Source organism: Dasypus novemcinctus, chromosome 29 (genome assembly GCF_030445035.2).
Source record: "Dasypus novemcinctus isolate mDasNov1 chromosome 29, mDasNov1.1.hap2, whole genome shotgun sequence".
NCBI lineage: Eukaryota > Metazoa > Chordata > Mammalia > Cingulata > Dasypodidae > Dasypus > Dasypus novemcinctus.
In genome coordinates this window covers 10,346,330-10,359,584 of record NC_080701.1, presented here as the reverse complement: position 1 = coordinate 10,359,584, position 13,255 = coordinate 10,346,330, and the positions used below count along the sequence as shown (strand labels likewise).

The window sequence follows — 13,255 nt, the reverse complement described above, 5'->3', positions numbered from 1 at the left end:
ATTCATCAGTTGATGGACACCTGGGTTGTTTCCAACTTCTGGCTATCATGAATAGTGCTGCTATGAACATTGGTGTGCAGATGTCTGTTCAGGTCACTGCTCTCAGTTCTTCTGGTATATACCTAGCAATGGCATTGCTGGTCCCACGGCAAGTCTATATTCAACTTCTTTAGGAATTGCCAAAGAGTCCTCCACAGTGGCTGTACCATTCCACCTTCCCACCAACAGTGAGTAAGCATTCCTCTCTCCCCACATCCTCTCCAACATTTACAGTTTTCTGCTCTTTTAATAGGGGCCATTCTAATAGGTGTGAAATGACCTCACTGTCGTTTTGATTTGCATTTCCCTAATCACTAGTGATGCTGAACATTTTTTCATGTGTTTCTTCATCATTTGTATTTCCTCTTTGGACAGCTGTCTTTTCAAATCTTTTGCCTATTTTTAAATTGGATATTTTGTCTTTTTATTGTTGAGTTGTATGATCTCTTATATATCTTGGATATCAAATCCTTGTCAGATATGTGACTGTCAAATATTTTCTCCCATTGAGTCAGTTGCACTAGTACCCTTTTGACAAAGTCCTTTGAGGTACAAAAGTGTTGAATTTTGAGGTGGTCCCATTTATCTATTTTTTCTTTGTTGCTTGTGCTTTGGGCATAAGGTTTAAGAAACTATCACCTACCACAAGATCGTGAATATATTTTCCTACATTTTTTTCTAGGAGTTTTATGGTTGTTTTTATATTTAAATCCTTGATCTGTTTTCAGTTAATTTTTGTATAAGGTTTGAGATTGGGGTCCTCTTTCTTTCTTTTGGATATGGCTTTCCAGTTCTCCCAGCACCAATTATTGGAATATACTGTTCTGGCCCAGCTGGGTGGGCTTACCAGCCTTGTCAAAAAATCACTTGACTGAAGATGTGAGGGTCAGTTTCTGAGTTCTTGATTCGGTTGGTCAATCTGTCTGTCCTTACGCCAGTACCATGCTGTTTTTACCACTGTAGCTAAGTAATAGGCTTTAAAGTCAGGAAGTGAGAGCCTCCAACTTTGTTCTTCTTTTTAAAGACATATTTGGCTATTCGAGGACCCTCTTTACTCCTTTTAATTCAACTAATGGGCAAAGCTATTTCATCTCCAAGTACTTGACTAATTGCTACAGGCTAGAGAATCGTAGCCAGCCCCTGAAAGCAATGAAGATACCCACATTTATCTTGTAAACAGAAGTCCAGGCTGTATGTGATGACTGTTGAATCTTCCCTGGCTTTCTTGTTTTCTGTTTCTCTTTGAGCACTAAGTTTATCAAGAAAATGTCAAATTGAAGGACCAATAAATGTAGGGTATAGTGGGGCAAAGTCATCAGATTTTTAAAGTAGAGTTTTTAAAATTCGAAGTTGATTAAAATAGAAAGTTTCTTGTATTTAAGAATTTCTGGATTCCTACTCTCACAATGTATTCTTGGTTAATGATTCAACTGAAGCCCATCTTAAGAGCTTCATTTTTACAGATTTTATAGATTTATACATTTATAGTTTCTCATTTGAGTTTCTACTATTCTACTGCATGTTTTATATCCTTTGTCTCTAATCTCCATCTTGACGAGGAAAGAAGCTCGTATACATGAAAAAATGTACCCAAACACAGTTAGTTATTAAAGGAGCCAGGATTTACACTTAGTTCTTTCAACCTTTCCCCCAGTGTCACTCAAAATGGTATCCTCTTAAATATAGCTACTTGGAGGAAGAACTCACCACCTTTAATATGTGAAAGTAAGTGTTTGATTGTTAAAAACATCACCCTTAAAAAGCCAGTCCACTTTACTGTCTACATTGTATTCATTTTTTAAAATGTTTTTAACCTTTTTAAAAGAATATTCAGGGACGTGGACTTGGCTCAACGGATAGAGCATCTGCCTACCACACGGGAGGTCCACGGTTCAAACCCCAGGCCTCCTTGACCCGTGTGGAGCTGGCCCATGCACAGTGCTGATGCGCGCAAGGAGTGCCCTGCCACGCAGGGGTGTCCCCACGTAGGGGAGCCCCACGTGCAAGGAGCACGCCCCATAAGGAGAGCCACCCAGGGCAAAAGAAAGTGCAGCCTGCCCAGGAATGGCACCGCTCACATGGAGAGCTGACACAGCAAGATGACACAACAAAAAGAGACACAGATTCCTGGTGCTGCTGACAAGAATAGAAGGAGACACAGAGAACAGACAACTGGGGTGGGGAGTGGGGAGAGAAATAAATTTTAAAAATAAATTTAAAAAAAAGAATAATATTCAGGGAGCGAATGTGGCTTGAGCAGTTGAGTGCCTGCCTCCCACATGGGAGGTACCAGGTTTGGTTCCCTGTGCCTCCTGAAAAAAACAAAAAACAAGCAAAACAAATGATAAAACCAATTCAGGAAGCCAATGTGGCTCAGTAGTTGAGTGCTGGCTTCCCATATATGAGGGAATGAAAGAAAGAAAAATACATTACCTGTCAATTTTACCATTTTCATTTTTGCTTAGTATCTTTCAGTCTTTAATTGTATACACACAACATGGTAATTGTGGTATGCCTACGATTTTGACTTGCACTTTTTTCCACATTAGTTTCTCTAGTTATTTTTTTTATTGTCTTTTTTTTTAAAGATACATAGATCACACAAAATCTAATTATTTTTAATGACTGCACAATACTCATTTAAGACTCCTCTGTCATCTGTAAAAGTTGTTGGTTGTTTCTAAGGTTTTGCTCTTCTATAGAATGTTGGAAAGAATAGCTTTATGAATGTTATAATTTTTTTTTAATTTTCTTTTTAAGATTTATTACCACCACCCCTCCTTGTTGTTTGCACTTTCTGTCTGCTCTCTGTGTCCATTCACTGTGTGCTCTATCTGCTTGTCTTCTCTTTAGGAGGCACCAGGAACAGAACCTGGGACCATCCATGTATGAGAGAGGTGCTCAGTTGCATGAGCCACCACTGCTCCCCACTTTGTTGTGTTTCTCATTGTTTCCTCTGTTTCCTTGTCGCATCATCTTGTTGTGTCAGCTCACTGCACCAGCCTGTCGCACCAGCTGGCTGTCTTGCTGTTCTTCAGGAGGCACTGGGAACCAAACCTGGGACCTCCCCTCTGGTAGGCAGGAGCTCAATTGCTTGAGCCACATCCACTTCCCTTGAATTATTTTCTTACGGTAATTCCTCCAATGTGAGATTGGGTTAAAGTGTAAATATTTTAATGATCTTTGATACATATACGGCAGTATTACTTTCTAAATAGATTATCAATTTATACTGCTCCCCCAAATAAGTTTGCCTAATATAGGCAAACTCGGTTGAACTACCTCACAATATTGAAGTATTTAAAATGTTCTAATTCTGTAGCTATGAAATACACTCATGTGGAAAGTCCGTCAAGAATGAAGCCAGTCATTTGCAGGCCCTTCACTCATCTGACCTGCTGAGATGTTTTATAGCTTAGAAATAAGGTGGAGCAGACTCCCTAGATGTGCAGTAGTTTCACCATCTATTAGCCATGTAATCTTTCATAAGTTACTTAACCGCTTAGTGTTTCAGTTTCCTCATCTATATAAGAATATCTCCTTCACAGGATTCTTCTAAGAATTACATGGTGCCTTTCCCCAGGCTGAAATTAAGCATATTCTTTTGAAATTTAGCCTATATTCTTTTCAATATCCTTAACTGTGACCAAAAAAGAAAAAATCTCTAAGGATGGATTTCATCTTGGTGAAAAGCCAAGGTATTTGGAGGCAGATCAGCAAGACAGTTTATTATGCTGAGTCACAAATGCCTTACTCTACAAAAATGTTCAACTTTTTTTTTTTTAAGGCTGGCATTTAACATCAGCTTAGGAAGAAAATTCAGTCATCTCATTGCTGTCATCTCAATGCGAGACAACTGAGTAATAACTATATGGTTTGTCCTCCAATGTTGACTTTCATTTATGTTTTCCCTTTAAACAGATGAGTTTCATTCCACTAAGCAAGTCCACTATTACTTTTATTAGTCTTGAATTCTGGAGAAATTACTTGTATTATTTTTTCTTCTCTTCTGCTCTGCTTTGGAACTTCTGTTAGATGGGTGTTTTGAATGTATCCATGTCTTAATTTTTCTTGTACGTTTACCCCCTTGATCTCTCTGCATCCCATTCTGGAAAGGGGCCCCTGACTCAGCCCTCCACCTCATTCATTCCTTCACTGCCTTCTGTTCAGCTCATCTACTGAGCTTGTTTGCCTGAGTCATCAACCAGCATTTGCTGAATGTCTCTGTGGGGTCAGGAACTGTGAGTTTATTTTTTTAATTCTCCAATCTTTTGGGTGCACCATCCTAAGTACTAAGGGTACTGACTCTTGTCTCTTCTCTGCACTTGCCTCAGAGTTGACTCTCTACTTGTCTGTTGTTTGGGATTCCTAGCCATCCTTTCGAAGCTGCTGGTCCTACCAAAGGCAGGCCGCCTCTGTGGGGACGAGGGCCATCCTGCCACCTTCTAGGGCAGTGGTTTGTGTCTGCACACACTACAGGGGGTCTGGAGCTTCAGGTTTTGTGGTTCTTTCTGGCCCAATGTCCAATTCAGTGCTTTGGCCTTAGAACCACGGCTGTAGCTGGCTACTGCCCAGCTCACGGGGAGAGCTGGCCACGCCCCCGGCATTTCACGGGGAGCACCCCAAAGGATCACTTCAAGTTTCCCACCATGACCTGGTTTGGGGCTTCCCTGGATCCACTCCCACTTGACCTACAGTCCTCCACTTCTGTAAACCTGTGCTGTCCTCTGGTCTGATCTATCAGATCCTGCTCCTGTGTCTCAGAAATTCCTCCAAGCACTGGCCAAGTGATGGGTTTTGGACTCCCCATGCCATTAGATGTTCTTCCTAACACACTTTTTTTTGGATTTGGGGAGGAAGGGGAGGTAACGAATTTGTTCAGTTGAGCCGTCTTTAGCCAATCTCCCTTCTTAACTGGCATTTATTTGAGTTCCGCTCAGCAGTCAGCCTGCGACTTGGAGCTTCCACCTGCTTGAAACTGGTAGACACTAGTCATAATACTCAGATTAAGGGCCATAAGCAAAGTGCAAGAAAAATGCTGTGGCAGTTTGGACTTCTCACTGACAAAGCCTCTGAGTTAGACCGAACAGAATTGGACAAGTAGAGACAAACATGTAAGAAAAAAGGAACATCTAGCTACCTTGGTTTGAAATAAAGAATTCATGACAGAACTTGGAAACTTAAAGTGGTAAAGGGAAAAAAATGCCAGAATCCTAGGGGGTTTTTTTGTAGGTGAGGAACAGCAGGAAAAAAAATTTTTCCTTTTTTTATCTTTCAAGTATAATTGTCAGAGCCATTTGTCTATCCCAAGATTAGGGGTCAAATAATAAATAAGGCCCATAAATGCCCATTAGTATGTGTTTGTCTCTATATATACGAGAAAGCATGTGTGTATGAACCACTTAGCATTCGTGTATGTTTGCTTATCTGGGATGTGGCTTAAACACTAAACCTCTATCATCTGATACATATTTAGAACTACACTTCCGCTAATATACATACTTCGAGATTTAGAGAGAACTATAACTTTATACTACCAAGTCACTTTTTAACAGAAATTAGCTTTTTATTACAAGAAAGCTTAATGTGACACTTCAGAGACTATTGATAAGGAAGGCATGTGGGGGGAACTGGCCATTCTTTGGGCAATGTTTTCTGTAGACTGTTGAAAAGATTCTCAACTGGCACAACTGTGGGTGTGAGGAAGGGCCCTCCAGGGAGTCATTTATGAATATCCTTTTAAAATAACATTTGATACTAAAAAATGATTTATGAAAATCTTAGCTGAGGATATGGGGGCAGAAATGGTCAACTTAGTATAACCAAAGAGTTGCAAATGGGGGTGGCGTGTATGCAAGAGAAAGGTCGAAAACAAGTGCTTTGGAGGATGGTTCTAGGCCTAAAGCTCCTTCAGACACTGCATTCTTTGGGCAAAAAATAACATTTTGAGAACTACAGTCTATGTCTCATGTCATAAAATAGTAGGCAAAATGCGTGTGTTCTTTACCATATACAATTTGTTCCTTAGATACTCTTTTTACATGACCTAAAATTTTTTAAAAATTATGAATTTAGCTTTTATTCAAAATTAAATAAGCAAAGGCAAAATTTTTAAGAAACTTTTACAAATGACTTACATAAAAGAAAGCTAATAAGGACAGTCACAAGTTTGCAACAAATAATTACAAAAGTTATCTAGGGCAGCATGGTGATCTAATTGTTATATGAATAAGGCATAACTAACATTTGCACCAAGACAAGAATTTAAAAAACAAACTGTAAAAGCTTAGTTCTATATTAAGCTTCTTCTCTTCCCTCAAATCCTTAATGGGCTTATACTACCTTTTTTTTTTTTTTTTTTAAACAAATACATCATGTCAAACTATAAATTACAGAGACGGGCATTTAATGTGAAAAGCCCCTAAAATATACAAACCAACTGGTACTGAACTGAGTTCTGCATTTGCGTTTATGTACAATTAGATGTAAACCATATTTTCACAGTTTTAAGTGTTTATGAATAGATACACAGTACCACGTCAGGTTTGCGACTGTTCCTGAAAACTGGCTCGAGGTCCTGCGTCCCATGTCTTGGCCACTGGGATGCAAGTATTTACCTAGTAAGAACTGTGTCAAGTGCCATGGTCAAGACAGCTGAGCAAGAGCAGGCTTGCCAACCACACCGTAGCTTACACACTTGTGCAAGTGTAAGCATGAGGACAGGTAACTCTGAGGCTAACTCGATTTGCAAAGACTCGTATCGCTACCGTTGTAAACTTGGGCAGTCACTGACCCTTGGCAAGTTCTGCTCTCTATGGCTTTTTTTTTTTCTTTTAAAATTTTAAAGCCAGAGAAAATGCACACACGCTACCCACACGCGCGCGCACGCACACACACAGTCTGTCTCTCTCTCACGCACACGCCACAGACACAGCGCTGTCGTTTCATCTTCGAATATGGTACATAGTGCAACGTCATCACAACGGAGAGGTTCACCACGCGTTCAGTGCAGGTTCTTAGCGGTCTAAATCCTCTTGAAGGTATTCGTCTGAAGAACCACGGGATTCAGGAGGTGGAAGAAGGTAGAGCAGTGTCTTTACGTTTCTCAACCAGCACTAGATGGGCAAAGGCAGCGGACAATCTGGTTGTCAGCAGAGCCAGATGAGAGTCACTTGAAAGGCAGAGCCTGGCCCTCAATCACTTAGATTGGTCTCTGGAAAAATAGGTCAGGATGTGCTGTATCTTCGTCAGCCGCTCCTTCAGAGACTTCATGGACAACACCGACAGCTGGTAGCGGGGGTCCACGGGCAGGACTGCGAGCAGCCACCAGCACCAGGCGGGTCCACTCGGCGCTGCCTGAAAGACACGAGCAGCGACAGGGTCACGGCGACAGGCATTTAAGGACAGCGCAGCCACAAACCACCAGGAGCTCCTGCTGCTTGAGCACGTTCCCACGTGTCAGGCCCCACCGCGGCTTCTCCTGACCGTCACGTGAAGGTTCTCCTTGTGCCCACGTAAGACGAGGAAATGGAAGCTCGGAAACGCATCGCAAGTTGTCCAAAATCTCTCAGTTCCTACTTGGGAAAGCCACGACTCCAACCCCGACCTGCCTCTGGAGCCAGCAGGTTTTTTTCCCTTCACAGGTTTGCTCAGACTCAGTGCTGCTGGCACCTTGGGGCTACTGGCTCTTTGTGGGGGCTGTCCTGTGCTGGGACAGCTCGTCCAGCAGCACCGTCTGGCCCCTGCCCACTAGATGCCAGCTCGTCCAGGGGCACTGACCCTGCCCACTAGATGCCAGCACGCCCAGTGGCACCATCTGGCCCCTGCCCTCCAGATGCCAGCTCGTCCAGCAGCACCATCTGGCCCCTGCCCGCTAGATGCCAGCTCCTCCAGCAGCACTGACCCCTGCCCGCTAGATGCCAGTTCGTCCAGTGGCACCATCTGGCCCCTTCCCACTAGATGCCAGCTCGTCCAGCGGCACTGACCCTGCCCACTAGATGCCAGCAGCACCTCCCCAGCTGCAACACCCCAAAATGTCCCCAGATATTTCCTAATGTCCTGTGGTGGCAAAATTGCCTAATTAAGAACTACTGTCTTAAAATACAGATTTAAGCATTATGAGAAGTTAACTGACACTTAAAAGGCTATTTTAAAAATTGTAGACTCCAAGGGAAAAAATAGAAAAAAAGCCTCAACTTCCAATTCTGTTGAAAAACAAGCGTGCCTCCAGCAAAGAAGCCCCTGATGGGGTGAGGGCTGACTCCCGGCAAGTGGAAAGCCGGGCATTTAAATGAAGGCGTCTGTTCAGCCACCTCTACCGTACACTGAACTGCCCTTCCTTGAAGCTGAAACATGAAGTTTCTGAGTGACAAAAGGGACTGTGACAGCAGTGTGGATTTCCATAAGCTCCTGCTACACTGGAGCACTCTGCTCTCAACTCGGCGTCTCTTCCACAGCTCCGCCTTGTAGAGAAGCCAGGAACTAAATCTCTGAGACGCCCTTCCCCACACAGTTCAGACTCTGCCAACGAGATGCCTCCTGGGAGATGCGGAGGTTCGACGGGAAGCTGCCATCATGCTCTGGAGACCGCAGCCAACGGAAGCACGGGCAGAAGCCAGGTTCACGGGCGCCTCACAGCTGCCGGGACGCACCTGCTTCCGGCCACGGCCTGAGACGCCCACGTGGGCTCACCACTTCAGCAGCTGCACCCAGGTGCCTGAGAACTACCCAGCCCTGCTGCTCCAGGCTGGCCCCTGACCTTCACCCGTCCAGCTCTAAGTCCCACAGGAGACCCTGCATTCCTGGAACACACGGACGGCTGCTTTTGTGTTCCTGGCCAAATTCTAACTTTTATAATATTAGTAACAGAAAGGACTGGGTAATAAGAGGCAAAGCCTGACCTGGCACTTGGAGGAGATGGGAAAGCAATGTTGAGTTCTCTGTATGCTGGGTAACAGCAACGGCTGGCTGGAAGGCACAGCTGTCTTGTAGTTACAATTTTCTAGACGATCCAACGTCCCATTTTTAATTCCTTCTCCTTTCTCTCAGTTAAGAATTCTCTCCCCTCTGGCACTCACTCCCTAGGCATCCCCGCTAATTCTTATTCCCATCCCTGCCTTACACAGAGTAGAGTCGTAGATACCACTGCCCTAGAAAAACTGGTCATGATTTTAAAGGCAGGGGCTTCGGAGGAAAGGCTGTGCTAAGGGAAATGAAAAATTCTGCTCATTTGGGTTTTCGAAAAATGCCTTAGACTTTCTGGAGCAGTAGTAAAGCTTTCATACCTGAAGATTTTCTTCTCTCTCAGGCATTGATCCAAAGTGCTGAAGAATTTGGCTTCGAAATTTGTCTCTTAAATTCTGGAACCAGCTGCAGGCTTGAGAATAAACTAAATCGTGAAGCGCTCTGAGGTCCTTGATCTCATCCTCATTCTCAACCTGGAAACAACATTAGCCGGTAAGATTTCTGTGTCTCATCTCCCTCTCCATAGTACCAACCCTACAGAGATGAAGGGGATCAGAAAAACAGGGGAATGCCTTCTTCCGAGCTCGACTGTTCGCATCATCCTTATGCTACAGATGCCATACTTCGGCGTTACATAGTGCCTGTGGAGCCAGGCTAAAGACGGCAGGCTCTGGGCACTGCCTCCCGCTCCTGAGTTGGCAGCACAATTCTAGAGAACCCCGGCCACAGCCTCTGAGTGGGAGGGGTGAGGTTGACTGTAAGTCCTGGCACATACATCAGCATGAATTTGGAGTTTCTCTTGTCTTCATGCATCAATGGCTTTTGAAATCAGTGGAACTAAAAGGCCAAGTTGCTACAAGAAAGGGAAGGGGGGGGGGATGCAGATGATATGCAGAAGGTAGTTAACAGATGGGGACGAGGCATAATGACACGTTTTACCAGGCAACTGGGAAAAAACAAAAACATGTTATGAAATACTTCGTAGCCTATCAAGAAATAGAAAAACTATCCAATGCTGACCTTCTGCTGTAGAGCTGTGGCTACCTCCAGGTCTCTCTGTAGCCTTAAGACTACTGGATCACCAAACTGTGAATGCACGCTTAAGTGCTTCAACCTTCCAGCCTAAGACCTACGAGGAGTATTCTCATAGAATAACAGGTGGGCAGATCTAAAATTAACCCCTCCAACATACACTGATTTCTTTAACAAACACTATCACCCCACTTACTATGTGCCAGGCAGTGTTCTGCTTCACGTACATTATACTCATTGGGATAAATGCCAGGCCTGACTCAGCCTTTCATACCTCAAGATGACTAAACAGAAAACAACAAAGGGACTCTGAAAACATCTTGAAACATAAAAGGTAAGATTTAGCACACAAGAGAGAAAAGAACGTACTTTTTACTTTTGAAAGATTTGAGATGGAAAGTAAAACTAAAATTTAAAAAGCATGTGCTCTGCACTCTCACAAAATTCAAGGAACCAAAGCATGGGCTCTAAAAAATAAGGAAAGATTTTTTTAAAAAGAGGCTGGGATGAAGCAAGAGCTGGTTAAGAAGTAGGCAGAAATTTAAAGAGCAATCTGTTAACAAACCTTACTGCAATAATACAACAGAATTTAAAATTTAATTGGAAGAGCATGGAATTACTACAATAAAGGGCAAAAAAGGGATTTGATATTAAAAATGAATTTGAACAGAACACTGCACCCCAAAACAGCAGGATCTACACTCTTCTCAAGTGCTCATGGATCATTCACCAGGATAGACAGAACACATGTTGGGTCACAAACAAGTCTCAGTAAGTTTAAAAAGACTGAAATTATACAAAGCACTTTCTCTGACCATAGAGGAAAGAAGTTGGAAGTCAATGACAGATGGAGAACTGGAAGATTCACAAACGTATGGAGGTTAAACAGCACATTCTTACAATCCGTGCGTCAAAGAAGAAATACCAAGAGAAATCAGTAGACGTCTTGCGACAAATGGAAACAAGAACACAACAAATCAAAACTTAGGGGGATGCAGCAAAGACAGCGCTGAGAGGGAAATTTATAGCCCTAAATGCTGATATTTAAAATGAAGAAAGAGAAGTTCCAGGAAGACCGCCTCAGGGACGGTCAGGCAGCGTGCAGCTCTCTTGCAAGCCTGGGGAGAAAGGGCAGAAGTGGTCCAAGGGAACTGCTTTGGAGATCTGCAGACCAGTGACATGCCGAATGCATTGTCCAGGCGGGACTGGGGAGAGAGAGACAAGAGGCCAAAAGGAAAACTAAGTTACCAGCCCCAACGACTAGGAACGCTGCCCATTCCCCCACCCTTGAGGCCAACAGCCTCTGTAAAGCCTGCAGCTGAGCGGCCAGAGGTGTGGGGAAGGGACATATTCGTCCCCAGGGAGGGTGAGGTGAAGAACTGAGTGTGGTTTCTCTTCAGGAAGCTTAAATAGCATAGCCCAGCTTTGAGTCAATGTCTTGGAAAATCCAGTCAGCAGAAATTCAAAGAGCCATCTACGAGGAAAGGTTTGCCGAAGTGCACCATCTGCTGGCCCCCCAGGGAAGTGAAGAAAGACAAGCCCTGTCTCCGGTTCCTTTCCCAGGCCAGGCTGATCTGGTCTACACCTCATGAGGGGTCCCTGGCCCAGTTCTGATAACTTAAACAGGACAGTCTGAAAGTTTTAGAAATAACTGAACCAAAAATCAAAGAGGAGTTGTGAAACAAACCAGTAGGCAAGACAGAAACTGACCAACAGAGTAAATCACCAACATAATGTCTAGAGATCTGCAAAAAAATTACCAAGCCATCCTAAGAAACAGGAAGATACTGCCCAGCCAAAAGAACAAACTAAGAATCCTGATGAGACACAGAATTTAAGAAAATTAATCAATGGTGTTCACACAAATATCCTAAATCTATTCAAGGAGTTGAAGGAAGATATGACTAAAGAGATAAAAGGATATTAAGATGACACTTTGTGAGCATAAAGAACAATTTGAAAGCCTGCAAAGAAGAGTAATAGCTTATAGGAATGAAAGACACAGTAGATGAGATTAAAAATACATTAGACCATCTCTGATGGCCCAAAAAATTGGGGGGAGGGGGGAGGGAACATATGTGGTTGAAATTATAATGTAGACAAAACGCTTTAGAAAATATAATATGGAAGATTACCTGTTTAAGATGCTTAAGGGTGAGAATCTGACACAGGGCAGGCTTCTAGGGAGTGTGTGAGTGCTCATTTTGTCATTGTGGGTTATATCATTGGGTGGAGACCCATACAATGAGAGCGAAGATATACCTACATCCTGGGGAGGACTGAGGTTCTCAAATAGAGGGACTTGTATCTCTCGAGAGAAGTGGTGGCTCCCAATGGGTTAGAGCAGTCAAGTATGTCAAGCCCTCAACTTTGTTGCAAGTATCTCTGAATATGGTCCTTCAAGTAATGAAGATTGATTGTCATGGTGGGCCCTGAGGGGAGGGGGAAAGAGGTGTTGAATAGATGAAATCAGTGTAACTGTGGGGCAATGGAAGTGTTCCACAAGATCATGCAACGATGGATATAGGACATGTTAAACTACATCAAAAATGTATAAAAGTCTATAGGCTAAAATGCAAACTATAATGTAAAACATAAGATAACTAAAAATTCTAAAATTTAGAAAACTGTATAGTCTAAAATATAAACCATAATGTAAATCCAAATGGAACCATGTTTGAAAGCTATTGTTTCAATATCTGTACATCAGCTGCAACAAATGTAATATGAACATGTAAAAAGATCATTGTTTGGGAAGGGACAAAGAGTTTGATGCTGGATATGTGGGAGTACCAAATATTGTATATGTGAATTATTGTGATCTAAAACGTATGTGAAGACAAACTTAATAATGAGAAGGAAAAAAAAAGAAAGGATGTAGACACGGAGGAAGAAAAATACATTAGAGGCATATGATAGCAGATTTGAATTGGCTGAAGGCAAAATAAGTGAACTGGAGAACAAAAGCATCAGAACTTGAAAAGACAAGAGAAAAAGAAAAGAATGGGGAAAAATTGAATACAGTATCAAAAGGCATTAGAATTGAAAAGGAGGAAGTAAAACTTCCACCTATTTGTAGATGACATGATCCTATATATAGAAAGTACCAAAAAATCTCCAACCATGCTAGCAGAACCAATAAATGAGTTTAGCAAAGTGGTGGGATATAAAATCAACATGCAAAAAATCAGTAGTGTTTCTATACACTAGTAATGAGCAT

The 13,255-nt window shown here is 42.7% G+C and overlaps 1 protein-coding gene across 1 annotated transcript in view; it reads right to left on the bottom strand.

Moving 5' to 3' along the window:
- Positions 1-6,091: 6,091 nt before the first annotated feature.
- LONRF1 (LON peptidase N-terminal domain and ring finger 1) overlaps positions 6,092-13,255 on the bottom strand; it is a 33,595-nt gene continuing 26,431 nt past the window's right edge. Inside the window, exons 11-12 of the mRNA XM_058289809.1 lie at positions 9,324-9,476; positions 6,092-7,395 (exon numbers count right to left, since the gene is read on the bottom strand). Of these exons, the coding sequence (XP_058145792.1) occupies positions 7,237-7,395; positions 9,324-9,476 (312 nt within the window). The 3' untranslated portion in view covers positions 6,092-7,236. The remainder of the gene's footprint in view (positions 7,396-9,323; positions 9,477-13,255) is intronic.